Source organism: Malaya genurostris, chromosome 3, assembly GCF_030247185.1.
Source record: "Malaya genurostris strain Urasoe2022 chromosome 3, Malgen_1.1, whole genome shotgun sequence".
Lineage (NCBI taxonomy): Eukaryota > Metazoa > Arthropoda > Insecta > Diptera > Culicidae > Malaya > Malaya genurostris.
Genome location: NC_080572.1, coordinates 64,867,512 through 64,894,789, shown reverse-complemented (window position 1 = coordinate 64,894,789; position 27,278 = coordinate 64,867,512). Strand labels below are relative to the sequence as shown.

At 36.9% G+C, this 27,278-nt stretch overlaps 2 protein-coding genes across 4 annotated transcripts in view; one reads left to right on the top strand and one right to left on the bottom strand.

Moving 5' to 3' along the window:
- Positions 1–1,798: 1,798 nt before the first annotated feature.
- LOC131437754 (xaa-Pro dipeptidase) overlaps positions 1,799–27,278 on the bottom strand; it is a 286,503-nt gene continuing 261,023 nt past the window's right edge. For all 3 annotated transcript variants that reach the window (XM_058607311.1, XM_058607310.1, XM_058607312.1), the window contains 5 exons: positions 25,339–25,400; positions 25,231–25,275; positions 6,087–6,801; positions 5,873–6,024; positions 1,799–1,935 (listed from right to left, as the gene is read on the bottom strand). In XM_058607311.1, coding sequence (XP_058463294.1) covers positions 1,902–1,935; positions 5,873–6,024; positions 6,087–6,801; positions 25,231–25,275; positions 25,339–25,400 — 1,008 coding nt within the window. In that variant the 3' untranslated portion in view covers positions 1,799–1,901. The remainder of the gene's footprint in view (positions 1,936–5,872; positions 6,025–6,086; positions 6,802–25,230; positions 25,276–25,338; positions 25,401–27,278) is intronic.
- Positions 15,705–18,179, top strand: LOC131437753 (FAST kinase domain-containing protein 3, mitochondrial-like). The gene is made up of 2 exons (XM_058607309.1): positions 15,705–17,032; positions 17,096–18,179. The coding sequence occupies exons 1-2, from the start codon at positions 15,899–15,901 to the stop codon at positions 17,981–17,983; spliced, it is 2,022 nt and encodes a 673-aa protein (XP_058463292.1). The 5' UTR covers positions 15,705–15,898; the 3' UTR covers positions 17,984–18,179.

Sequence of the window (27,278 nt, the reverse complement as noted above, 5' to 3'; positions counted from 1 at the left end):
GTTTTTGAGATCCGACGGCTGAGTTCAATTTGAACTGCTCTGCACTGATGAGTCAAAGACGAAACGTGAAACTAATAAAGCTTGAGAGTTGGCTCTCTTGTATTTGAACTGCCTAACTGTTGAACAAATACTTTTTTATATTTCTCCGTTTTTTATATTTCTGTATAGAACTTTCATTACGACCTGCAAATTGTTTATTTTTCATTTATGTAATAAGGCTATGTACATTAGTATAGTACTTTAAACCAAAAGACTGTCACAGAAAGTATGGACGCACTTTGATTTCGCTGTAAATAATTCACAAGTGTTAGATATTCAAATTTTATTCTATATACTGATAATATTAGACTACAACAACAGAATATTATTCTCAACATTTGCTACTTAGCTATTGTAGACTAGCTGGCGCACCTTCTTGCGAAAGTTCCTCATTAAATTCCGTACAGATTTCTTGGCGACAAGTTTTGACACTTTTTATCCAATCTTTTTCGAACTGTTGAATGGTTTCGGCTGCCGAGACATGTTTTCTAAGATGTGCCTTCGTTAATGCCCAAAATTCCTCAATTGGTCGAAGTTGTGGGCAATTTGGTGGATTCATGTCTTTTGGGACGAAGGTGACATTTTTGGTAGTATACCATTCTACCGCTGATTTCGAGAAGTGGCAAGAAGCAAGATCTAGCCAGAAGACAACAGGATCCTTGTAGCTTCGAGTCATGGGTAGAAGTCGTTTTTGTAAACATTCCTTGATGTATATTTCGCTGTTCATTGAATCAGTGGTGATGAAGGGTTTCGAAATCTTACCGTAGCTACAAATTGCTTGCCAGACCATAGCTTTCTTACCAAACTGAAACCCCCTTCTTTTGCTCGAACGCCTTTATAATACGTTTATCCAACTGAGGGTTAGCAGGACCTTTTTTCGACTCGTTTTCGGTTTATCCTCAAAGGTATTATGCTCACCGAACTTCCTGATTGCATTTCGCACGGCTTTTTCACTTACTGCTTTCCATTTTTGCTATCTTTCTCAGTGACAGTCCGCGCTCTGTGCACCATTTGTACACAATTTTTCGACGTTGTTCTGCTGAAAGTCCACGCATTTTGAAGCAAACTAATGAAAACGAATAAACAACTGCACAAGTGGTTAGAGAAGAGTGTAAACAACAGTACGCAGCCATAAAAATTGACAGATTCTGAACCATTGCGAAATGGCAGCGGTTTTTGGTTGCGTCCATACTTTCTGGGTCTTTAATATATTTCGAATACAGCTACAACGGTTACTATTCAATAAAACAGTACTACTAGTTTCCTTAAATATCATATCAGTATTTCGGTATTCATTAGCTTATCTACTCAAAAACACTGTTTCTATCAAACGATTAGTTACTATAAATTACAATCAAGAAATAAATAACATTTATTATTGTATATACTGTTCATGATCTTATAACTATTTCAGGTTTGTTTGTATCAGTACATCATTTTTCATAAAAGTAAGATAGCTAGCTTTTGGTTGAGCTCATGGAAGAGGAAGGAGGCTAGTATAAAAAAATAAAAATTATATTGAAACTACAATGGTCTTAACGAAATGGTATTAATTGCGGGATTTGGTCACAAATAAAATTCCTTCACACGAGAGATGCTAGGTGGTAAACACAATTTTATTTGTTTGTAACTTGTAGCAATTTCAGACAATCACAAAGTACGACGTTCCCCTGATATCGTTTGCTTTTAAAATATTACTTATTGTCGTATTATTGAGATCGGGAGATGTGATATGGTAAATATAGGTAACATTATGATGTTAATCGTATATTTATATATTGCTTTAAAACTGTATTGGATTGAATATCATATATTTTTTCCTTTACTAAAACGTTTGTATCTGAAACATTTGGGAGGACGAATCAATGTGCCATCCAAGCTTCAATTTCTTTAACGCTAAAATTAGAACAAAAGCAAAATTAGTTCAACGTCAACCTAAAGTGTTCCACAGATAACAGATACTTGAGTCGAGAACAAAATGTTGGAATTTATATAGTCATTAAAGACAATTAATCACTTCCGGTGAAACTCTCAACGAGTGAGCACGTTGTATCGTGTTAGTCCGGAGAAAATTTGAATATTTCGCAAGAAAGAAAGGATTTTGATCCGTACTTTGACGACTCGACGTAGCCACACAGCGAGATTTTCGCTTGTAGTCCAGTGAAAAGGAAGGAATTGGACTATAAACGAAAATTAACTGGCAATATAACCTAAGTTGCAGTGCCATCAAATCGGCGTCATCTCAAGTGAGGTGACACCAAACCAGAAGAAAGAAGAAGACAATTTATTACTGAAATTCAATTAAATTACTCGAAATGTCAGAAATTTTCATATTTCAAGCTTATAACATTCAGAATAGAACATTTTAGCTGTTTTACAAAGAAGGGCGAATCTTACAAAAGCAAACAAACCGAGTTTCTCTCTCCTACGAAAAAATGCTTCAAAATCCTACAATTTTGCCTAGAGATTCGGATTCTGAAAAAGTCTCTCACGTGGCGAAATGGTAACGCTTATGCACGGATTGCATAAGAACGTAGGTTCGAGTCCTGTCTCTGAACGAATCTTTTCCAAAAAATATCATCTTTTCTGTGTGTTTCTCATTCATTTGGCTTCTTCAATATACGTGTCCACTCAGTCATTGCAAAAACTTGATATTCATCGATGTTTTTCTCATTTGAACGGAGACCCTAGTGGAAAATGGGTGGCCAATATATTTCCTGATGGAAACAAAACAATATGTAAGAGCGATTAACATGTGGCATCAGGCGACTATCACCGGTAAGCAATTCTTATGGAGGAACACAACGTCAAGTTCACGAAACATTTTGACGTCCAGTACGTGAGTAATATAAGTCTAAAAATATTATTATATTGAAACGTCGACCGAAGTTGATTGATCGTCTGAATCGTGTTTAATACTGCCGTTTCCTGATGAAAACAAACCAATCTCATTAGCATTGGTGGTTGTAAGTAAGCTGTCAGAAAGCCTAATACTTGACAGAACCGGAGTTGCCAAAGTGCGGATGAAAATTCTTTCTTTCTTGTGGAGTACTCGAATTTTCATCGCATTCACATTAGACAACGTGCTTACTCGTTGAGAGTTACACCGGAAGTCTTAACTCTTTAGTATCCAATCCAGTGTAGTAAAACTTCATTCAATTCAATTCAAACTAGTGATGGGCAGTATGGCTTATTTCAATGAGTAGCTCTGCACCGAGCGCTCTTTCGTAAGAGTCGATTCAATTGAACGGCTCATTGGCTCTTTCCAGGGATGCCAGGGCATTTTTTCAAAAATCTGTGATCAAGCCAAAAACCTGTCTGTGAAAATCTGTGCCCGTTTCCCATACCATAATAGCGGATCGAAATCAATTTGGTGAACAAAAAAAATGGTCTCGCTACCAACACGCTCTGTACTTTTTGGTGCTAAACTGTGCTCGATTCCAAAAATCAGTGAAAATCTGTGATTTCTTCCAGAATCTGTGATCATTTTCAAAAATCTGTGTCATTTTTAAAATCTGTGCAGAAAATTGAAAATCTGTTAAACACAGATTAATTTGTGAACCTGGCATCCCTGGCTCTTTCTCAATAAACCCTAAACCCTAAACCCACACCTGATTTATCTGGCAAATGCCAGATTTTTCTCGTTTCGACAGACACTAGCAAACCAGATCTATTGCCAGATTTTACAAATTTTACACCTCACATATCTCACCAGATCTGTACGGTTTTGGCCTCTAGACGATAGGTGGTGAGCAGTTTTTTGGCTCGCTGAAACTGAAGCCGGCATCAAATTTCCTTAAGTTAGACACAGACAAATCCAGATAAATTTTTGAGTCAGAGACAAATTTTTGAAAAAAAAATAACATGAGAACTCTGAAGCCAAGGCTCTTCTTGAGCAGAGTTACCATATTCACAGATTTTTCTGTATAACCACAGATATTTTTGTCTATGTTGCCACACAGATTCTGTGTCGCAGAACACAGATTTTATCAACATTCACAAATGTATACAGATTTTTATGAATTTTCATAAAAATGGCAGATTATGATTAAAAATATGCAACACAGCTGGTACACAGATTTTTCAAGTTGAAACACAGATTTTAAAATGGCAACTCTGTTCATGAGAGCCGTGGTTCAATTTTGAGAGCCGTGGTTCATTCGCTCATTGCTACGAGTCGGTTCAAATGAACAGCTCGTGAGCGCTCGCGCATCACTATCAATTTGAAACGAGATGTGGCACACATTGACGATCACTCTATTGCAGTAAACTTCACATTCTAACACACAACCTTCGCTGACGTACAGAACAGGTAGCATTCAATGCTTCATTCGTTTCTCTTCTAATCGAAGCTCAGTTTACCCAAAGATAAACTCAAGATACAGGTGTTCCGCAGGGTTCGAGCGTAGCTCCAATCTTGTATAATATTTTCACTTCTGATCGTCCAAATCAACCCGTTGGCTGTCAGAAATCGCTATTCTGTGACGACACAAGTATGTTAGCCACAGGTAGAAATCTAAGAGTGATCTGCAGTCGCCTACAAAGAAGTTTAAATATTTTCAGTGATTATCTGTCAAAATGGAAAACAAATTTTCAGACCAGCCATGTTTTATGCAGTACCAATTTGGTCAAGTTGTTGTTCCACCAGGAAGAAAACGCTTCAAAGGATTCAGAATAAAATTCTGAAAATGATTTTGAAGTGTCCTCCCTGGTTTAGTACAAATGAGTTACACAGACTCACAAATATAGAACCATTAGATGTAATGTCACATAATATTATAAGCAAATTCCGACAAAAATCGATGCAATCTTCAATTGAATCGATTTGCTCTCTGTATTAGTTAGTAAGTTAGTATATAAGTTCCTTTTCCCCATTACACAATACAAGTAGGTTTAGAATTTTCCCTACACAAAAATCTCAGAATTGCGGAAGCAAATGATGTCCTCATGGTAACAACCAAATCATATATATAATAGGGCTGAAAAGTCACCACTTGTGGCTGAACACCCAATTTAAATCTTAATAATTTAATTTTAACTCATATTCCAATAAATAGTTATTAAAAAAAAAACTCAAGATAGAGTAGTCTGCGAATTCTTATGTATCATTTGAATTAATTATTCCCTCTTTCAGTTTTCATTTTTAATACTTTGGAACACATCTCAATACATTTCAAACAATCGAAATATATCGATTCAAACTTGCTGGTGATAATCAAAAACTCAAATGAGAACCACCACCCTCTATTTATAATTCTGGCCGGAGAGTTATGGTTATCGAGTTGGTGCCCATGCCTATTCAGTCTAACTTGTTCACTACCAACATTGAAGACAATGAAGCAGGTAGAACTACTTGAAACTGAGCAAGCAAAACTTAAAGGTATTCAATTGACGATGAATTCTGGGAGCTTAAAAAAGTCAAATGGATAATGGAAATTTCATTTTCATCTAATAATATTCGATTGTAATGAAGTTTTACCGCACTGATACGATCTTTAGAAAAATTTTGTGTGACTCCAGCAAGTATGTCCCTACACGAACCTACCGTTTGAAACTAATTTTTTTCACCATTATTTCAAATGGATTGGGTTTTATAAATAACAAAAAAAACGCGTTGCTGCCTTATTTGAAGTACGTCTTATCGAAACTAGTGCGGAGAATTTCGAGTGATTCTTGAGAAAGAAAGCATATTCTCTCGTGGGGTACCGTGTTGAATGTAGAAAACCGCGACGCTTTTACCGATAAATTTAGAGGTTTGTAAACTTTGTGTCAGCTAAGCGGTTTAAATTGAACTGCTAAATATCCGTTATCTTTGGACTGTCGTTTTACTTACGTTCTTGGAACCAATGTGAAATTTTCAATGCCGGTTTTGGTAATCAGAACATCATCCTCGATGCGTACGCCACCAAAATTACGGAAACGTTCAATCTGATCTTTCACAAGAAATTTGCTCAAGCTGGGATCCGCAAATGCTTTGTTCAGCAGCTATCAATAAAAGGAAGCGATCTTTAACTCAAGATACTAGGTTTTAGATCTCATTTGTTTACCGGTTCAATAAAGTAACAGCCAGGTTCGATCGTGACGTACATCCCGGCTATGAGTGTACGAGCCATGCGCAGTCGGTTGACTCCCGGTTCACCTGGACGCTCCGGACAGTGGGGCAGATAACCACCGACATCATGAACGTCCAAACCCAGAAGATGTCCCAAACCATGCGGTTGGAAAATAGCATTCAATCCGGCAGCCATCATGTCGTCCACCTCGCCCCGTACTAGTCCTCCTTCCTTCAATTCTGCTAGCATAACTCTGTTAGCCAAACGGTGCATTTCAACCCAGGAAACGCCTTCCTTGGCATTAGCACACACAGCATCTCTTGCCGCCAGTACAGCATTGTAGATAATCTTTTGATCAGCGGTGAACTTTCCGTTGACTGGAAAACTACAAGTGATATCCGATGTGTAACCGCCGTAGTTGGCCCCCATATCGAAAAGGCACATATCGCCATCCTCAATCAGGCGATCATTGGGGGATCCAGCGTGACCGTAGTGTAGAATAGCCGAATTGGAGCCCGCACCACAGATGCAAGTGTACGACATGTGGCGGCATCCTCCCACCGAATAGGAATGATGTAGGAACACCGACTCACCCTGGTACTCATGCCAACCCGGACGTATCTGCTTCATGACCTGCTTATGCGCATCGGATGACACACGAGCTACATAGCGCAGGACTTCAATCTCGGCTGAGGATTTGATCACGCGACTGAAAAAATAAATTAAAACTTAAGGTTAAAAAATTAAGCAGATGGTATTAACATTGATTTCGAAAACTAGGATCGTCATTATAATTGATATTGTATTTGTATTGGCGAAATTCCGTAAACAAATTGCAATCAAATCTAGCACGCAGAAAAAGTGAAGACTTATAGTCTGTTACATAAGAGCATGGTCACGACTCACGATTACTCGCGATTGGTAAAATGGAATGATGTGTTTTTTTTTAACACAGAGGACAGTAGTGTCCTTGATGCAATGCGAGAAATAATTAGCTGACTATTGTTTACAATTCGATTTTATCATTTTTACGCCGTACGCTACGCGCTTCGAAGCAGTTTTTTGTGCTCGCACCCGAAAGGTCGCAAAATTGCCCCAGCTGCCGCGGCGAAATACATGAAAAAGTCGAAACAGTTTGTGAGTAAGTGGGTGAATCGTTTCGAAGAGCTGAAAAATGTCGACGACTTTCCAAATCGCGGCTCTGTCGGTGTATTGTCGGAAAAGGGCGAACAAGGGGTCTGGTTTTTTATAAGCTGCCCTTACACGAGACAATATTATTGTCAATACTAGGAGTATTGACAATACTTTTGATCGTGTAGTGGAAACTTCATTGGATTGACGAAAATATTGTCAAAAAATCAAAACTGCTCATCAATCCTACAATACTTTCTCTCCAGAGAGGAAACAGTTAAAGATGTACAATGACCGTTTCTCTCAATGTTACAATATTCAGTTGCAATATTTAAAGCTACAAACACTTGATTTTTTCGAAAAACACGGACTCAAGTTACCAAGCCAATTGGATTGACGGTATTGACAATACTTTGGATTGACAATAATATTGTCACGTGTAAGGGCTGCTATATGTAGAAAGTGTGTGCAAAATTTGGCAAAAAAAATTGGTGCAGTAGTTTTTGAATGACGATGGACACGGAATTTCAAACCTGCTTTCGAGTAAAACGCGTTTAAAGTTTATTGTCTATAAAATCGAAGGAAACAATTTATTACTCAAGGGAAACAATTTATTACTCAGGGGACATGACAGTATGAGTAAATTCTTATAAAAATAACTTTTCGTGATGCACTAGTTCCACCTATATTGTACTGCGCGAACTATTTACTATCGGTACACCTCTTGTGTTACGTAAGAGTTTTTTTACTAGTTGGTTTTCCCTCGTTTGTCAACACCGATCAGCTGCTTGCAGGGATGCCTGATTTCATCAAAATTTTTGATAATGAATCGTCACAATAAATTATTGGATTACGTTGATAATATATTTAACTTTTTCGCGATGTTGGAAGGTAACCAGTTATTTGACTCAACGTTGTTCATCTAGACTATTTTTTATTGTGTTGGTAGTTTTCACCCGAAATTAAGCGACGGCAGACCAGAAGTAAGTAAATATTGTAACAAAACGGGTTCGATTTTGTATTGCGTTGAATGATGAGAAGTAGGCATAATTCTGTATATAGTTTTGGCAATATGTATTAAATCTGTATCCTGCATGAAATTCGCATGGACGTATACAAATCAATACATTACAGGTAATTCTGCATGAATGGCAACTCTGTTGGTGAATGAAAAAATAAACACAGTATAGATGACAGACAGGATGTTTTTGATAGGGTAACGTGGCGCCATCATGACACATGTGAGTACTGTCCCAAATAAAGGAATATTCGAAATGACCGTTAAAATGATTGAAGAATCAGATTTGAGTGTCCTGTCTGTTAGTCTGTGCTAACATTCTCAAAAAGCCATATTTTTTCTTTTGTATTTTGTTATAATGAAACATTTCGAGAATGTTTTGTCAAGTTTTTAAGTCAATCGAAGCAGAAATCTTGGACCTGTGTGCGCAGTTCTTATTTTTTCGTAGTATGAGATCGGCAAAGATAAAAGCCCATAACTTGCTGAGTTTTGTTCCGATAGGCTTCAAAATTTCACAGAATATTCTTGAAATGTTTCACTATCAGAAAATAGAAAGAAAATAATAAATGATTTTTCAAAAGTGTTATACCTTACCCGCCCCTTAACGACTTCAGACTCGAGGTGTTGAAACCTGGTGAAACCTATAAGACAAGACCTGACAACTGGCTTCTTATTCTTCCTTCCGAATTATCTTTCTCGTCATTTTCGCCCGGTGGAATAAATACCAACGTATCGGCTACAGTGTAGCCATATCTACAGATTTTTTAAAAACTTTATGCTAAGAAAAAAATATTTATTAAATTTAAATTTTTAGGCTCGGTTTTTGATTTGAAATAAACATGAAAGATGTTTTGGTGAATGCATTTTTATTATATATTACACTTAAAAACAATTATTTGAGCTTTGATGACAAAACACGAGATATCTCATGTTGAACGCATAACCGAATCCATTGTTGACGTTTTAGCGGATCTTTTGGAAACCGGAAAAAGTCAAGTTTGGAAAGAAATGTTTAGTGCGACTGAAATCTGGAACAGGCTCAGAATTCAGTTGCAAAATTCAGGTTCGGAATACAGATAAAGAATTTAAGTCATGAATTTAGCTTTCGAATTACTGAATTAAACTCATTTTCAGAATCCAGGTTAGTTCTAGAACTCAATTCGAAACTTCAATTCCGACCCTTAATAAAGGAACAGAATTTAGTTCCAAAATTTAGCTCGGACCTGTTTCGAATTTAGTTCCAACATGAATACACTAAGGTCTCTTTTTGCACGGTTTTTTCCCACGGTTTTTTTTATACACGGCTTTTTTTACACGGTTTTCGGAATCAACGCGGTTTTCTTTTACACGGTTTTCGCAATTAACACGGTCTTAGAGAAGAAGTTAGAAATTACTCTATTTCAAAAAAACGAATTTTTCTTGGATCGACTATATAAAAGTGGTAATATATCAGATCGAAACAATAAAACTATAATTAGAGCTAATAAAAACACTTATTTAAATCAAAATCATTTTGCAAAAAAATCATTTATTGAATAATTCTGTATCAAATTCTGTATGTAGTTTAATATGTATAATATTAATATTTAATCGCTGTCGTAAATAACACGACGCCTTCGCCCTGGAATAGTACATGTTAAATTTTCAACTTCGTCATCGTTTGACCGAGAATCTCGTAGAGAGGAAGTCTCTGTAACTGTTGATTTTTCGAGGTTTTTCAACTCCTCTTCATATCTAGCAATACAATATTTCATGTCACTTCTAAATGATATAGCTCTTGCAGTATTATGATCCACATTGATAAAGTGAGCAGCTGCTGCATTGCACATTGCAATACCTGGTAAAAAGGGATTATATAAGAGACAATAATCAAAATAATTATAGCAATACCTTTTCTAATTTGATCGGCATTCATTTGTCCAATTTCTTCTTCTTCTTCTTCAACGTCGTCTATTACATCGGTACACAGATCCTCATCGGATATAACAGTGTCTTCCAGCAATTCATTAATATCCGAGGAGGTAAAATTATCAAAACCTGTACCTCCTACTGCATGCGCTAGTAAAATAATTTCTCGATCATCAAATAACGTTTTTCCATCATGTTCAACACATTCTGGCCATAATGATTTCCAACAATTATTTAGTGTAGAGTTTTTCATAGCTTTTAACGCTGTACCAATGAAACGCACGCATTCCCGCATCGAAAACGTTTTCCATGCTGTAATTACCATCATAGATTGGTCTTTGTCCAACTGTTCCAATATGTAATTAAACGTTTGTTTAATATATAGTTTTTTAAAGGTTGAAATAATGCCTTGATCTAATGGTTGAATCAATGATGTAGTGTTGGGTGGCAGAAAAACTATTTGTACTTGTGAATGTTGAGGTGCGGTATGTCCTGGAGCGTTGTCTATTATCAAGAGAACTTTGAACTTCATTCCTTTGTTTTCCAGGTATTTCTGAACCTCCGGAATAAAAAGTTCTTTAAACCACTCTTCAAATATTGGTTTAGTAACCCAAGCTTTAGGATTACTTCTCCAGTGCACAGGCAGCGTATCGAAATCTTCTCCTTTCATCGATCTGGGTCTCATTGCCCGATGAAGCAGTAGCGGTTTCAATATTTTATCGCCAGATGCGTTCGAACAAAACAGCAGTGTGACTCGGTCTTTTGCAGCTTTGAATCCTGGCGCTTGACGTTCAGCAGCAGCTAGATATGTTCTGTTCGGCATTTTTTTCCAGAACAGACCTGTTTCGTCCGCGTTGAACACCTGGTCTGGGTGATATGCTCCTTGTTTAATAATTGTCAACAGTTTTGCTGGGTATTCCCGAGCTGCAACAGTATCCGCCGATGCGCACTCGCCTTTGACTTGCACATTTCGAACGTTGTTCTTCCGAATGAATTTGTAGAACCAACCCTTGCTTGCTTTAAATTCAGTACGTTTACCTGTCAAAAAATTTTGTGTTTCATATTGTAATAAATAGTAGTGAAAGAGATTTTAAAACCATTATGTTTACTGCTTGATGCTTCCTCATTCTCCAAAAGATGGTAAAGACGTAATGCCTTTTGTCTAATTATATCCGCGTTAATTGGAATTCTTTTTTGTGCATTGTCTTCGATCCACACAAGTAATGCTTATTCCATTTTATCAACAGCAACGTTTCGGGTATAGGCTGCTCGTTTAGACGAGGAATCCGTGCCATTCGAGACTGCCTGTCTGATACGAGATTCATTTCGCTTAATGGTTCGGATAGTTGCCTCATTCAATGACAGAGATCTGCCAATGGATGCAGCCGTTTCACCATTTGCGAGCCGGTCTAAAACAATTATTTTGTTTTGAAGAGTGATCGACTTTCTGGGTCTGGGAATCATTTTATCAGAATTCGATGCCATTGTATGATTCTGTAATCAAAATTACACGGTAGAAATATATAAAAATTAAATGTATAAAGCACACGATTTCCATTATATTGTACTTCTTCGAAATATTCAACCACATGTAACCTACCTCGCTAATTAATTGAGAACGAAATCAAGCAGGAACGATTAATAGTATCGAAAAATATGAACGTACCGATCCGGCGAATCAGAAACCGCACACTTTCACAATTTTTAACTAAAACTTTCGCGGAGGCAGGTATGACTGGTACACAGCAGAAACAATTCTCTTCGGTTTTGGATTAAGAATGATACTTGAAATTCAAACTACAGCGGTTTTTATACAGGATTTGGAACAGAGTCCTTTTGACTTAGTCCTTACAAATGTAAATGAAGGGTGATATAAAAGGTTATTGTTACGATTTTATTTAGTTTGTCATGCGTGAATTCATGTTATTTGCGTAGATCGATGCGGATCCGTGAGGACAATTAGCGTGACACAAAAATTGAAAATAAAAGCGTTTTGTGGATTGTCTCGTTGATAATAGAGTGTATCACGAGTATGACAATTGTTGCTTCGCTGTTAATGCGTTGGCGCACACGATGAGGTACAGCACATCGAAGATGCTACACGTACCAATCGATTGTTTTCGGAATTAATACACTTGTTGAATGTTTTCTAAAATTAATGCGATTTTCACAAGATTTTTTTTACACGGTTTTCGCAATTAACACGGTTTTTTTTAACACGGTTTCCGCAATTAACACGGTTTTTTTTAACACGGTTTTTTTTAGCACGGCACGTAACCCCCGTGCAAAAAGAGACCTTAGTGTATTCTGAATTCTGAAACTGAAATTGGGATTTAAATTCTCAAACTGAATTCAGGAATGAAATTTTGGTTCAGAAGTCTAAAATCCAGGTTTGGAATCCATATATTCTGTGTCTTTACAGTAAGTTTTGGCACATGACTTGTCACTTAAAAAGAACCTTCATACTAAGTTGAGTAACTATCGTGAAGATATAAAAAAAATCAGATACCATTATAGCATAATAAAAAAAAAAACAAATCATATTACGATAACTGGTGGTGCAATGGCGCTAGATAAATTAAGCCATTGTTTTGACTTTGTGTCGGATTACCTTAAGGGGCGGGTAGGGTCTAACACTTTTAAAAAATCCTTTGTTATTTTCTTTATATTGTCCTATAGTAAAACATTTCAAGAATATTCTGTGAAATTTTCAAGCCTATTGGAAAGAAACTCTGGAAGTTATGGACCTTTATCTATGGCTATCTCATTCTACGAAAAAGCAAGAGCTCGTCGCACAGGCCTAAGATTTCTACTTCGATTGACTTCAGAACTTGGCAAAACATTCTTGAAATGTTTCATTATAATAAATTATAAAAGAAAATATATGATTTTTTGAAAATTTTAGACCCTACGGGCTCCCTGGAGTAATTAATTGTTTCCATTGATTTTATAGACAAAAAACTTTAAACGCATTTTTCTCGAAAGCAGGTTTTGAAAGTCCGTGTCCATCGTCATTCAAAAACTATTGCACCAATTAAAATTTTGCACACATTTTCTACATATAAAAAACCAGACCCCAACTTTTTCCTTTTCGAGGTTTGTTACTTTGGGCAGGTTTAACAGCTACAAAATGGTGAATTTTTTCGTGAAAAATCGTAGTTTTCAATTTAAACTACCACCAAAAATTAAAAAAAAATCAAACAGAAACGTTGGGGTCTAGAAAAACTTCTTCTCTCACTCTGCTGCGTTCATTTGTTCAGTTCTTATTAGTCTGCGCTGAGATACAGTGGACACCGCAAATCATGATTTTTAAGAAGTGTCCTCAAAAATATCTCTTCACCGACTTATTTCTCAATATTATTCCATGAAAAAATTACAAAATGTTGTTCGAATGATGCTTTTTATCATGCAAAAAATATGAATTTATTTTATTGAACGATTCTGGAAAAAAATCAAGATTTTTTGGATCAAGCTTTGCATAGTTCTTATGGGACACAAAAGGAATACGGAAAGTTTAGTGGAGCGAAAAAATAAACCTTTTCATCTTTTTTCCATACAACCTTGTCCCACCCTAATGTACAGATTGGAGATGGTCGGGTTTATCTGGTTTGGGCATTTGTACTCGACGGGTGCCGTTCGGGTTTGGGATCATCTGGTTAAAGCAAATTCGACCAAATCGGCTGTCGCACCTGAGCCGAAATCCATTTGCAATTTGGCATAATTAATTAGAACTCGAATTTCTAAATCCATTAACTGGGAGACCATCAGTTTCAATTTGGCGAAAATATTACCAAAACAATCAAAAGTGGCTTAAGTGAAAGCAGCGTCAACATTTGTGTCACCTAGAGTGCCTCTAACCAGAGTGGCGACTTCTCAACCGTAATGTTGGCAACAATTCAAAACATTCCATTAGCTTTACATTGAATTGACAGGTCGTTTGCTCGATTGGAACTGGTAGCCAGAGATGCCAGATATTTTCAGAGAAAATCTGTATCACCCTGTATAAAAAATCTGTATTTATCTGTATTCACTAATAAAATGAAATTTCTCAACAGATTAAAGGTTAAAGAATGAGAGTTTCATTGAGCATTTATTTTTCATATCTTCGTAATTCACGAAAATATGTAAAGACGAAACTTAATATGAATGTTTTTTCAACCACAATTAAATTTCAATTCCATATACTTTTCTAGATTTAAAAGTTGACTTAATATGCAAACAAACGCAATAAACGCAAGAAGCTGAACCGAGCTGGTGGATGACATTAGCATACCAAAAGAGGGGTATGCTTCCCTCTGTTGGTCTGCTAATATCAGCAAGCCAAAGAGCCCAGCTAATTCAGCAAGCAAAAGGGGACATGTTAGAGTGCAAGCGATAAATCTGCTCAGCTTTACCTCTGACAAGGTCCTTTCAATTTACTGTAAGTGCATTACTCGCTTTGGCTATGCTTTCTCGTGCTCACTCTGTCTAAATGTTTTTTTCTATGTGGATCATCAAATATCTGCACACAAATTTTTACTTCAATTTCTGATTTGTCCGTTGAATAATAAACTTTCATCTCGTCACTGCAATCAAATGCTAAAAGATAGCTCAGACAAAAGCAGTTTAATTTTTCTTTATAACTTTTTGTGAAATTTGTATAAATCTGTATTAAATTTAGGGAATCTGTATAAAATCTGTAATCTGTATTAGATCTGAGGGTGTAAAAATCTGTATAATACAGATAAATCTGTATAAATGGCATCTCTGCTGGTAGCTGTCATTCCAAACGAACAACTGTCGTCACTCTGATTATAGTCACTCTAGTGCAGAGATGCCAGATATTTTCATAGAAAATCTGTATTGATTCGTATAAAATATCTGTATTTATCTGTATTCGCTAATAAAATGAAATTTCTACAATACAATTATGTTAAAAGCTGTTATTCCAATAGATTATGGCTATAGAGTGGTAGATTAAATTTCATATCTTATATTATATTCATCGACGAAATTTTATAGTTTTTTCCTATCAACAACAATTGAATTATGGTGCCATATACTTGTCTAATTTGAAAATGTTCACTTCATATGTTGAGATGGATTTCCAAAACCCAATATGCAACGTCGAGTCAGGAAATACAACTGTCAGTCTGGCAAAGATGTTTCATGACTAACTAACTTTTAAGATCAATTTAGTTACAAATTTTAATATAAATGGATTTCAGTGTTCTTCATTAAATATCTGCACAAAAAATATATATTTTAAAAAGTGATTTGTACGTTGATTCCTAAACGTTTATCTCGTCATTGCAATCAAATACTAATAGATAGCTCAAATACTAATAGATAGTTTAATTTTTTCCATAATACTTTTGGTGAAATCTGTATAAATCTGTATTAAATTTAAGAAATCTGTAAGAAATTTGTACTCTGTATTAAATCTGTATGCGCATGTAAAAATCTGTATAATACAGATAAATCTGTATAAATGGCATCTCTGCTCTAGTGTGACCCTGTTTGTCATGGTGCTACCAAGCTGACAACACTGATCGTCACTGTCAGTTCATGTGATGTTCGTATCTTTGCATGTTTTGGTTTTGGTTTTCTATACTTACAGAATCAGCTGATTATGTAAAGGGCGTGTAGTTTGTTTAGAGTTGCAAAATTGTTTCGTTAGAAGTGCCGTTCTCAAAGTTAAAATGTTCTAAAACGAATACAAAACCGTCATAGAACACGAATATCATATAATCACACTAAACACGACAAAATGTCCCGCTATAGTATGCTTAACCCGCTATGGTACTATCGGAACGGATACGGATTGCAAAATTATATACCCACATTCGCTAGGGCTTGTCTATTCTCCAGCGATTCGTCGAGCAACGGAGAAAGTGGTGCCGGGAAAGGATTCGTTCGGAACACTACGATTCTAGTACAACAGGGTTGCGATATACAGGAGCTGCCTGTCGTAGTTCGTAAGGTAGCGGAGGATGAATTTGTGTCATTTATTTCCAACAAAATACTCGAAAATTCACACGATGATACTCGAGCAAATACGACTCCAGCAAATAAGAGTCCAAGCAAAGATGATGCCGAAATTAATGAGACTTTCACTGCGATCGATGCATGCCACACCGCAAAGGGAGTATGTTCGGTTATGAAAGTGCTGGGTGAGGACAAAATGACAGTGAAGATGGCTGTGTGGGCACTGGAAAAGATTTTGAAAATTGAAGGTTTGTTGGAACTGAAAAATTTAGATGGTAAACCGGATTTTGACAGAATCGTAAACTGCATTATTTTTCGCGGTGATAATCAGACGGTTTTGGACAGTTTAGACGGTTTGAGAAACTATCTGGAACTGGCCAAGACGATAGATATGCTTGGAAATGAATTGGTATACCGATGCTCGGAAAACAAGCTCACTGTTGAACAATGCTGCGAGGCAATCGAAAGCTTGACTGAATGTCGCCGGTATGATATGGTGGAAAAATTTTGGAATGGACTAGCTGACCAGGAAAAGCAGATAAACGATAAAAATATTCACAAGGTGTTTTCCATATTGCCGTATTTGAAAATTAGTAGAAGGGCGGTTCTGAATGTTCTGGAGCGAAGAATACCTTCTGTTTGGTGGCAAATGACGGCCAGTAGCACAATTGATGTTCTTCAATCGATGGAAAGCTGTAAGATGTCTTCGTTCAGAATAACACAAACGTTAGCTCGATGGTTGAATACAAATATTCATGCCGTTAGCGAAAATCAATTGGAATCGGTGTTGGAATCTTTCACCAACCTCGGCTATTCCGATAATCAAATTGAACGCGCAATCGAGCGGTATGTAAAAGCAAAAGGTATTAAGATCACATCGCAAAGCCTAATCGTGACGGTGCTAAAACATTGTAAGGTACGTTTACCGGTCAAATTTTCTATTTACTTGTACTAACGTTAAAACTTTATTGCTTCTTAGATTTTTCGCCTTAGAAACCCTCACATTCTGAACGGTTGCAGTGAATTTTTCATTGCCAATTTTCAGAACTTGGACCCAGGTTATCTTCAATCAATTATCTGTCCATTCGGCTGCCTAGACTACCATCCGGTGAATAGTACTAAATTCTGGGAAACAATGGACATGTATTTGGATTTGAATTTTAGCAAAATTCATCCAATGGAGATCATCGATATAATGTTTTGCTACGTTAGTCTGGAGCGGTATCCACTACACCTAGTCAATCGCATCTTTAATCCCTATTTCCTTGATGTATTGCACGCCCGTACCCGCCCCGAACGTTTGGATCGTGTCCGTAGTATCCTGAAAATTTTTGATACAAGTTTAACCCTGGAATGTCCTGACTATGATGGACCTCTGTTGCCCCGGGATCATTCCGCCAAAGCAGTGTTTCATGATGGCCGCATTAAACGAATCGTGAACTACATTTTACCTGAGCTGGAAGATTTGGCAGGTGGACCAGAATGTGTCACTAAATTTACTGTCCTACAGCATCTTCCGGTGAACGAACTCCACTTAATTGATGTTCTGTTTCATCCCGCTGGTATGGGGAACTATTATTCGCTGAATCCTATAAAAGAACGCAACATCAACGTAGCAGTATTAATTCACCTACCGGAATATTTTAACAATACGGGAGAACATTTAATTGGACCACAAGCGATGAGAATCCGACACCTGCGGCGAATGGGACTCAAGGTGGTTACTCTCAGATTTGATACACTTCACAAGCTGAAGATACACCCGAAAGAACTGCGCACGTATCTGGTCGAGCGACTGAAGCAAGCCTATGAGGCATTACCACCACCGAAAGGTCATGCACAAAGCGATTCGGACGACGGAAATTGAACGGAATAGTGATTGAAGTTGCGATGACGCGTACTGAATATTGGTGATACAATTAGAGATAATTTGGCACTACTGATCTCCCCTACAACTGTGTTAAATGTAGTTGATTAGTTCGGATAATGTGCGCATATAAAATTGTAGGCTCAAATTTAATTACTATAAACGAATAAATTTTTTTGGCTTTGTTACACTACAAGGGTTTTTTCATGCTTCATCGGGGAACTGTGATAATCAAATTCCCAATGATTTTCGCAGCGCAAATGGTTTGTTTGCCGTAAATCGGGTGAATTCTGGCCCTTTAGGGGTCTTACAAAAAGCCGATTTCGTGCTCAACCGATTTTACTATTTTTACGTGCAAACGTGTTTAGTGCAAACTTAATAGTTCAATTTGAACCGCCAGACCGAACTCTATCTGAGTTCCCAATGAATCGCAATAGGATGTTAAAAGTTATTCATTATTCCAAGTGTTGTCCATCGTTATTCGCTAATCTCACCATCTTTCTGGTAATGCTCGGATACCGCGTTGAACAAAATATTTATCTTTAGATTCGATGATTGCATCGTACCAATCCTCGGTCATTTCGTAGTTCTTAAAGCGCTGCTCTAATAAGCCATGCACTATGGATCGGAATGAATGGTAATCGGATAGAGCAATAATCGACAATATGACGGATGGGGTAGAAATTTCTTTTTCAACGTTTTCAAACAAGTTTTTACGATTTTCGAAATATTTTGTCTTACATTGTCATTTAGTAAAATTACTTCATCGTGACGATCTTTATATTGCATGACATTGATGGGGTCTAGTCTTATCTGTCATTATTTGACGTCGATCTATACGAAACTTCTGTCACCGTAGTTTTTCAGTTTCTCATTATTTCATTAGCAGTCGAACTGACCAGGCATGAGAAGGTGATGAATGTTAAAAATTTCATACCATCATTTGAAGTGACAAAGCAAATATCATCATAACTCTTCGGAACTTTGCTAAATACTATTCCATTGTGTAGACTTCGTTAGTTTATGGCCAATCGGACCTACTTTGACTGTACCGGTCTCCAGTTTCTGGTTCTGGAAGTGGTCCAATATTCTGAAACGAAACTACGATCACTACGATTTCTCAGAGATTGCTGAGCCAGCCGATTTTCGTAAACTTAGATTTAAACCAGAGGTTCCCAAAGTGGTCGATATAGACCCCTTGGGGTCGATATCCTTTTGGCGGGGGTCGACGTAAACGAAAACTGACTATGGGGGTCTACGAGGTCTACAAATCGACCTCCTATTGTTTAATATAAGTTGTTATTTGAAATATTTACGCTAAAAAGTTATGTTAGTTTGACCAACCGCAGAAATTGGTAAGTATTTTACATCAATATTTAAAAAGCAAGAAATTGAATTTTCAAAAAAAATTGTTGATGGGGGTCTGAGGCCTAAGTTAATTTTAGTAAAGGGGTCCATGGCCCAAAATAGTTTGGGAACCCCTGATTTAAACGAAAGGTATTATTGTCATAGGCGTTATACATAAATTACGTCACGCTAAATTGAACTCTCCTCTCCCGCCCCCCGTGTCGTAATTATTCACAAGTTTTGAAACCCCATATAAAGAATTGTGTAACAACTTTCATACCGGCCCTCTCCCACCTAAGCGTAAATATGGTTTTTATTGTTTTAGCGTCGTTAATCCACGACGTCCTTTACCACCTGGGAGTACTCCATTCGCCTACCCACTTATTCTTCTCTCTCACCTCTTAAGAAAGAGCACTATTACTGCCATGTAATGCTTGGTGTCATCAACTAGTTATAGGGTTATAGATTTAGTTTCAATTGTTAGTTTTGATGGTTAGTTCTAAATGTTAGTGTTAAGTCCAAATGTATCTGTTGGATCACTGTAATCTGTTGATACTGATGAGGAGGTTTTATGCCTGCTGGAGAGAGAGATTGCCAAATTTCATCTCCATCGGGCTTTTCCCTGCTCCCAAATAAAGAAATATTGGTACAATGGTGACTTTCAGTTTATTCATTTATTTGGAATAGGGAAAAGCCCACTAAAGTTAGGTTATGACAAACATCCTCATCATTTGCATCAACAGAATATAATCATCCAAATGATACATTTTCCTTTAAATCTAGTTATATAGAAAATAAAGCTACTTAAGCATTAAACCTGAGGCACGATTTTATGATAACATTTCGCGATAAATGGAAGTCGTAACTATTGAAACAGTTATTGAATATGCGGCATATGCTAGCAATGAGCTCGTTATATCCATAATTTGTTTTAGCATAGGGAATCCGAAGGTTCGAAGATTACGGCATCGAATGCCTAATTGTAAGAATTCTGTATAAAATGTTCAAAACGACGTATGTTACAATGAGAGATTCTCTTTGTTTACTTTCTCTTTCGATTATTGCGAAACATTCCTGCATTTTCCGGTCATTACTTCGATGCAGATTAAAAGATGATAGCTTTTATTTTTCCAATAAAATTTGTATGTGTACAAACAATATAAAATTTAATCCGAAATTTTCAAATATATTAGGCAGTTTTCAATAACAGGCTTGATGAAAATACGTGAATAATGTTTTTCATTTGTTAGGTTTCAAAGTTAGTAATCGTTTAAACTCAAGTAATCTGACAATTTTTTCTAAACACCTTCAAAGTATATGGAATATGCCAAAAACATCATAATCTCGCAATCTCATGATAGGCACGTAAATTTGACTCTTCAATAGAAGATATAAATATTACAATGAATGGTTGGATCCTGGCATACTACAATGAAAGATGCAGAACCTTAAGGCCTTTGATTAAAACTACACATGGATGAAGTATTGTATTTGACTTGTAACAATGCAACAATAATTTCAAAAGTTTTTTTTTAGATTGTGTACAAGCATCGGCGTCTCAATTGATTTCAATTACTGAAATATGATCAAATTATTCCGGAAAAAATCGTATTGCAAATATTTTTCTTCTTTTCAGTACTTGAAGTGAATAAATGTAATCAAAAATATCTAGTTTCATCGATCGCGCCAGTCGAAATCTAGTACCACCTTGTTAGGATCTTGATCAAGTGGTCGAAAGCGTTTCGTAAAAAAAATAATCGTTTCGAAAAACTCGATTCGAGATGCATAATGTCAAAACAATTTTCTTGGAACTCTGGAACTCCGAAATCGAAATTTTTTTTTGATGCCAAATGTCTTAGAATTGCATAAAACGTCGAGATCTGGTGTTATGCAATGATTCTGAATGCTAAGAATCCGCTGCGAAGTCTGTTGAAACATGTTGAAAATTACCAAATGAGTAACACTTTTGGTAACAGGTTTGAAGATAATTTTATTCGAATTCAATTCGTCAAGTCTCTGAATACTAACAAAGTACATTATCGATATATTGATCATTTCATGCGTTATATCAACACTGTCCTACTGATGATACAATGCACGCTTAGAAAAGGTTACTCAGAGTTTCAGTACTAGTTACTCATTTTCAAATGATACATGGAAACGTCAAAAATTGAGTTGTTATCATCAATGATATTGAGTAACTCCTACTCTAAATTTGAGTTTAACGCAAGAACTCGTTTTTTTGTTACTATTCGCAAGATCAGTCTGAAAGTTGTAATAACCATTTATAGCAACAGGTTGTATTTTTTGTTAGTGAGATCGCGTATTTCGAGGGTGAGTCGCTCCACACAAACGGTGTTGTGTCTGCAAAAACCGGAATGATAAACTCCGTGTTGTGCTTTAGAATGGAAACGAATATGCTCAAATGTCTTTTATGAGGAATAAGTGTATGATTGGTGTCTGAGCATAACTGACATGTATGTTAATTTGCGATTGACACACTACTCCAAGCGAGCACCACTTGATATAGTAATGAGTTCAATTACTTAATATTTTAATACAATACACTCAGAAAAGTAGCTTTTTTTTTGCAAATTTGGTTTATGTGAATAAAATTTCACTCAAAATTTGAGTGATAGTTACTCTATTTTTGGTACATGTATAAATGAAGTATTACTCAGTGAATGAGTAGATTTTATCAAAATATCGTTTCCAGTGGAAGAACTCAAATTTGAGTAACTTCGGAGGTACTTTAAATTAGAGTTATTTCACTTTTTCTGTAGATGAGTGAGATCTTACTCATTTTTGAGTAACTATTTTTAAGCGTGTGTGCACCGTCCTTCTTGACATTAATATATACCCTATATTGATGTGTTTACATGCAGCGTGTGAGTCTACCCAAAGGCGAATGTCTCATTGCAGCTGTTTTTCAAAGAAAGGCGAATCTAACATTGACAGTAAATGCGAAAAAACATCGATGAATGTTTTGACTTTGGTTTCAAATCGTATTTAGAAATTATTGTATACTCTCCGATCAATTTCTGATTAGTCGATGAATTGTTAGTTTATCTTCAAAAGGCATGCAAAACTTAATAAATCAACATAAAAAGGGTTTCGCCCTTTTTCGATTTGTTTACTTTTATACTTCCTGTGTGAATTATAAAGATACGCCCTTGCGCGTATTTCGTGAAATTGGCTGGTTTCAGAGACTAAGATAAATCTGCGGGCAATTTTCTCGTCTTATGTACTATTTCCAATAGTAAAAGGTTCGGAAACCACTTAAAATAACAAAAATAAACAGATTCGCCCTTCCTTTCAGGCAATTGAAATATCGCCCTGTTTGTTGGCATGGAACACGGCGAAACTTACGTAAACAAATGGAATAACAGTTTCACCCTTTATAGTTCTTTGTATTATTAAGATTGAGATTTTGTAGAATCTGAATTTTTAGGCAAAATTGTAGGATTTTGAAGCATTTATTGGTAGGAGAGAGAAATTCGATTTGTTTACTTTTGTAAGATACGTCCTTCTTTGAAAAACAGCTGATTGAAGCTTCCACTCAGAGATGCCAGGTCTGCAGATTTGTCTGTAAATCTGCAGATTTGGGGTATAGTGCTGCAGACATTTTTTGTTGTGCAGACTTTTACAGACTTATGAAATTCGACGCAGACTTTCGCAGACTTTTGAAATTCTCGCAGACTTTCGTCTATATTCACAGACTTTTGAAATTTCCGCGAGCTTTTTTTTTTTTTGCTCGCCAAGTCAGTTTTGCGTGTCATACTTTATAAAGAAATTGCTGCCAGAAAGACATACTTGCTGACTGCAGATTTTTTTTCAGATTTACAGACCCGTCTGCAGATATTTGGAATTCTTACCTGGCATCTCTGCTTCCACTATAAAGCTTTCATTACATAGTTTCGTCACAGGCGATAATTGTATAGAGCTTTCATTGAATGCCAAATTGTATGTTTACAATCGAATGCTGTGCAATCATTTATATTGCTTCGCATTGTATATTTTAACAAAACAGAACGGCCAAATTCCATGAAAGGAATGTAATGCCAAGACTGCTTTCTTTTGTACGGACAAGTCGATTCTACTTGGATGTATGTTACCCCTGATGAAAATCGTCCAGCACTCGAGGTCGTTCATCATCTCGAATGGGAAAAAACAGCAGAACTCCAGCAAGAAACGTTGCCTCTCATCAAAGACATCATATTAACCAGATATCCAGCTCTCACATTTCTCGAACAAATCATTGGCAACATCCTTTTCTGCGAGCATGTCGCCCTCAGATGAGTCCGCATCGAATCTCATACATATAAGTAGGGGAGAGAAATGTCAAATTCGTGTGCGCCAAAATAGCAGGGCTGCGCACCCATACAATTGACATGATATGTCGTGTGATGGCGTTGCTGAACTGAAGATTGATTTCGCTCCAAGCTGACAGGGTCTGCTCTCATGCAAGGCGAACGGCGCATGAAAATACACAGAAATCTGATGAGCAAAGAATTCTTTTCCACGGCACAAACGAACCGCACAGAATGCAAGTCGAATAAATACTAATTTCGATTGTATGAAGAGACTCAGTTTAACTAGTCGCGCCCATTCCATGCGAAATGCAAAGATTTAATGTAAACCAAATTGTCTTCTCTGTGAAGGAAAAGTAATGACGGCTATGGTAAACATGGAAAATTAAATATTGTTCGTTATTTATTAAAGTTTCGACCACCAACTATCTCAAATATATAAGTTATCTATTTGAATCGATGCAACCTGACCACGTTTTTTTTCGTATTTTTATTTTGCATTTCTATATAGAATTCAAAGAGTATTCCTATGGTAAAATGAGCGGTGCAATGCAGTGAATAGTAGCAGAGATGTCTATCTCCTCTGTGTGACGAAGAGCAAGAAAAATTTCTCCCCTCGCACTGACAACTTCAACGAGAGCTCTTCTCTTTCACATTTATACACCACTGTTGTGTAAAGTGTACACGCATCATGAGTGCGTTTGTTTATTTCCTTTTACCTCTTCCACTGAATCGCACCAAAGTGCTAGAGCATTAGCTAATAAATTCTCTGAGGTGGATGCAGATACTTTCACAGAGGTGTACACGCCGGTGAGCACTCTGCTGTATGGTTTTCGTAGATGAAGCGTGGACACGCAAAATCAGCAAAATAAAACAATTTATCGTAAAATTTTCGGTTTTCCTTCCAAATTTTTCATAGCAAGGCCAGATCTACTCTCTATTAATTGAAGTTCACAGAAGTGCTCGCTCACCATCACGCGCCAGTGGTCACTTGGGTGTATTTAGACGAGAGCGCGTGTGAGTGATTCATGCGAAGAGAATGTGTTTCACTCGCGCCAGCTGCTTTAACCACAAGCACACACTCAAATGCTGTCTATTCGACACTGAGAAGAAGTGCGCTTTCCTCTTTGTGCGTTGCTTCGTTTTTTTCATCCTCGGTGTGGCAAAAATCTGACTCTAGCGTGTATCACTCTGGTGAAATGCCATATCTGAATAGTAGTACAGATATCTACGCACTAGTACATTGATTAAATTTTACGCGCAGAGAAAAAAATTGTAAAAATAACTAAAATTGTTATCCTCTAAAAATCTACGTGAATTTTTCATTTTTAGTTTTTTATTTTTTGAAATGAATACGACATCTCATCGAATTTTTATAGCAGTATAATTGTAATCTGAAACATAATCTAATTTAAACAGTTTTCGCGGTCGTCTCACTCGCCTCACCCTCAGTACGGCACTGAGAAATGGTGATAACGAGATCCAATAATAAAACAATCATTTTATCTAACAAAAACATGACTCAAAAGGCCACGGAAAGCTTGTACGCAAATTCGCCAGAATAAAAAAAATTATTAAAAAAATACTTACCATTCTGCAATTACTGGAAATAAAATATCCGAATCAACAATAAATCTGTAAAAAAATATCAGAAGCATGAATTATTTGACAACATAGGATAATTGAAAGTGGTGATACTTTTCGATTCCATTGAAATACGCTGGCTTAGCTTGAAGCCCACTATCTGCGTTAGGCCCAGACTGTAAATAAAGTTAAAGTAACAAAATTTTATTACGTATGTCATACTTTAGCGAAACAGAATGAGCAACAATAAATGTTGGGTAAAAGAAAATTGGTAAGCCTTTCGCTCCCTGTTATGTCGTTTTCGCTTGAGAAAACTGAAAAAGACCCAGGGTAGTTCCATCAATCAGACTTTTCACGAAATTGTGTTTATTTCGCACTTAGCAACGGCGATTTGAACAAACCTGATACAAAATCCAGGTTCGAAACTGACTCGATTTTCAGCTCAACAACGTTGAAACTAGGTTCGAAACTAGCTTAAAACAAATGGTTTGACAGCTGTTAGGATGAAAACTGGGTTAGGTTTGGTAAGGAGTGTATCGTAAATAAACTATCCACATACATTAGTGTTGTACGCATGTATTTGGGATGGTTTTTTATGCTCAGATCCCAGTATGCTGTGCGTTTGGCTGTCAGCTTTCGTTTGTTTACTTGTTTATGCGGTTGAAATTCTGCGTTTTCAAAATGTCGAGTATTAGAAAGAACGCGAAAATGAAGGTTCTGGACTCATGGCTAAGTGAGAAGGGTATTACTATGCGAAAACTGGCGAAGCGGTTTGGAATTCATCATGCCACTGTTAAAACCATCATTAATAAGTTTGGGGAACACTATTCTTTGGATGAGCTACCAGGAAGTGGCAGAAAACCCGGTTCTTCCAACCCGAAACTGGACCAGAAAGTGGTCATGAAGTCATGAAGAACAGATCAATGTCAATACGTGATTTGGCCAAAAAAGCAGGAACGAGTGTACGAATGATCCAGCGTATCAAGAGGCGAGATCACCTGAAGACCTACAAGAAGCAGAAAATCTCGAAAAAAATGTAGAACAGAAGAAGCGAGCAACAACAAGGGCCCGGAAATTGCGTATTCGCGTCTTTTGCAGTGTCCGGATGCATGCGTTTTGATGGACGATGGGACTTATGTAAAGGAGGACTCAAAAATCCTTTCAGGTCCACAATGCTTAACTGTTGTTGTTGGGGAGGATGTGAGCGATGCGGACAGGTCAAGTAGAGAAACTCGGTCGAAAGGTACTGGTATGGCAAGCAATATGTTCCTGTGGTTTGAAATCAACCATTTTTTACACTACCGGAACTATAAATGCAGAAATCTATCGATCTGAGTGTCTCCAGGAGAGATTGCTGCCTTTATATAAGAAGCATAGAACACCTCCACTGTTTTGGCAGGATTTAGCGTCGGCTCACTATGCCAAAACCACCAAATTGCCCTCAGCTTCAACCCATCGAACGTTACTGGCCAATCGTGAAGAGGGTCTTCAAGAAGACTGGTAAGGCAGCTGGGAACATGCAGGAATTCAAAAAAATTTTAACTCAAGCGTCCAAAAATGCGATGCAACATTTGTCCGGAACTTGATGAAGAGCGTTCGATCAAAAGTTCGAAAATTCGTGAAGAAATAACTTAAATTTCATCCGGTTTTCTTTACGCTCAAGTTTAACCTCGTACAATAAAGGATCAATTTTTAGTTTGTATAAAATATCGTTTTTTATCATAATTTGAAAGAAAAATTTGTGGATAGCTTATTTTCGATACACTCCTTATCAAGCGTAAACGACATAAAACAAATGGTTTGACAGCAGTAAGGGTGATTCAAGCGGATTCGAGCTGTAGATGATCAAAACAGCGATTTATCGAGCGCTACAAGGAAACCCTGAGTGCGGAAAGGAATCAAAGGACTTTTGCCATCGTTAGCTGCGCAGCAAGGTGTTGTTGTGTGTTGAACCCAATCTTAGTCTTTCGATCCGAGATGTAACCATCCATCATCCATCATGATCCTTGTATGATCGTGTTTGGATGGAGCACAAGGGCTACACTTTGATCGGT

What these genes read in the sequence shown, in the direction of transcription:
- LOC131437753 (XM_058607309.1), top strand. Translation starts at nt 15,899, where the DNA reads ATGTCCCGCTATAGTATGCTTAACCCGCTATGGTACTATCGGAACGGA. An exon ending in CGGTGCTAAAACATTGTAAG is followed by an intron (nt 17,033 to 17,095) that starts GTACGTTTACCG and finishes ATTGCTTCTTAG; the next exon opens with ATTTTTCGCCTTAGAAACCC.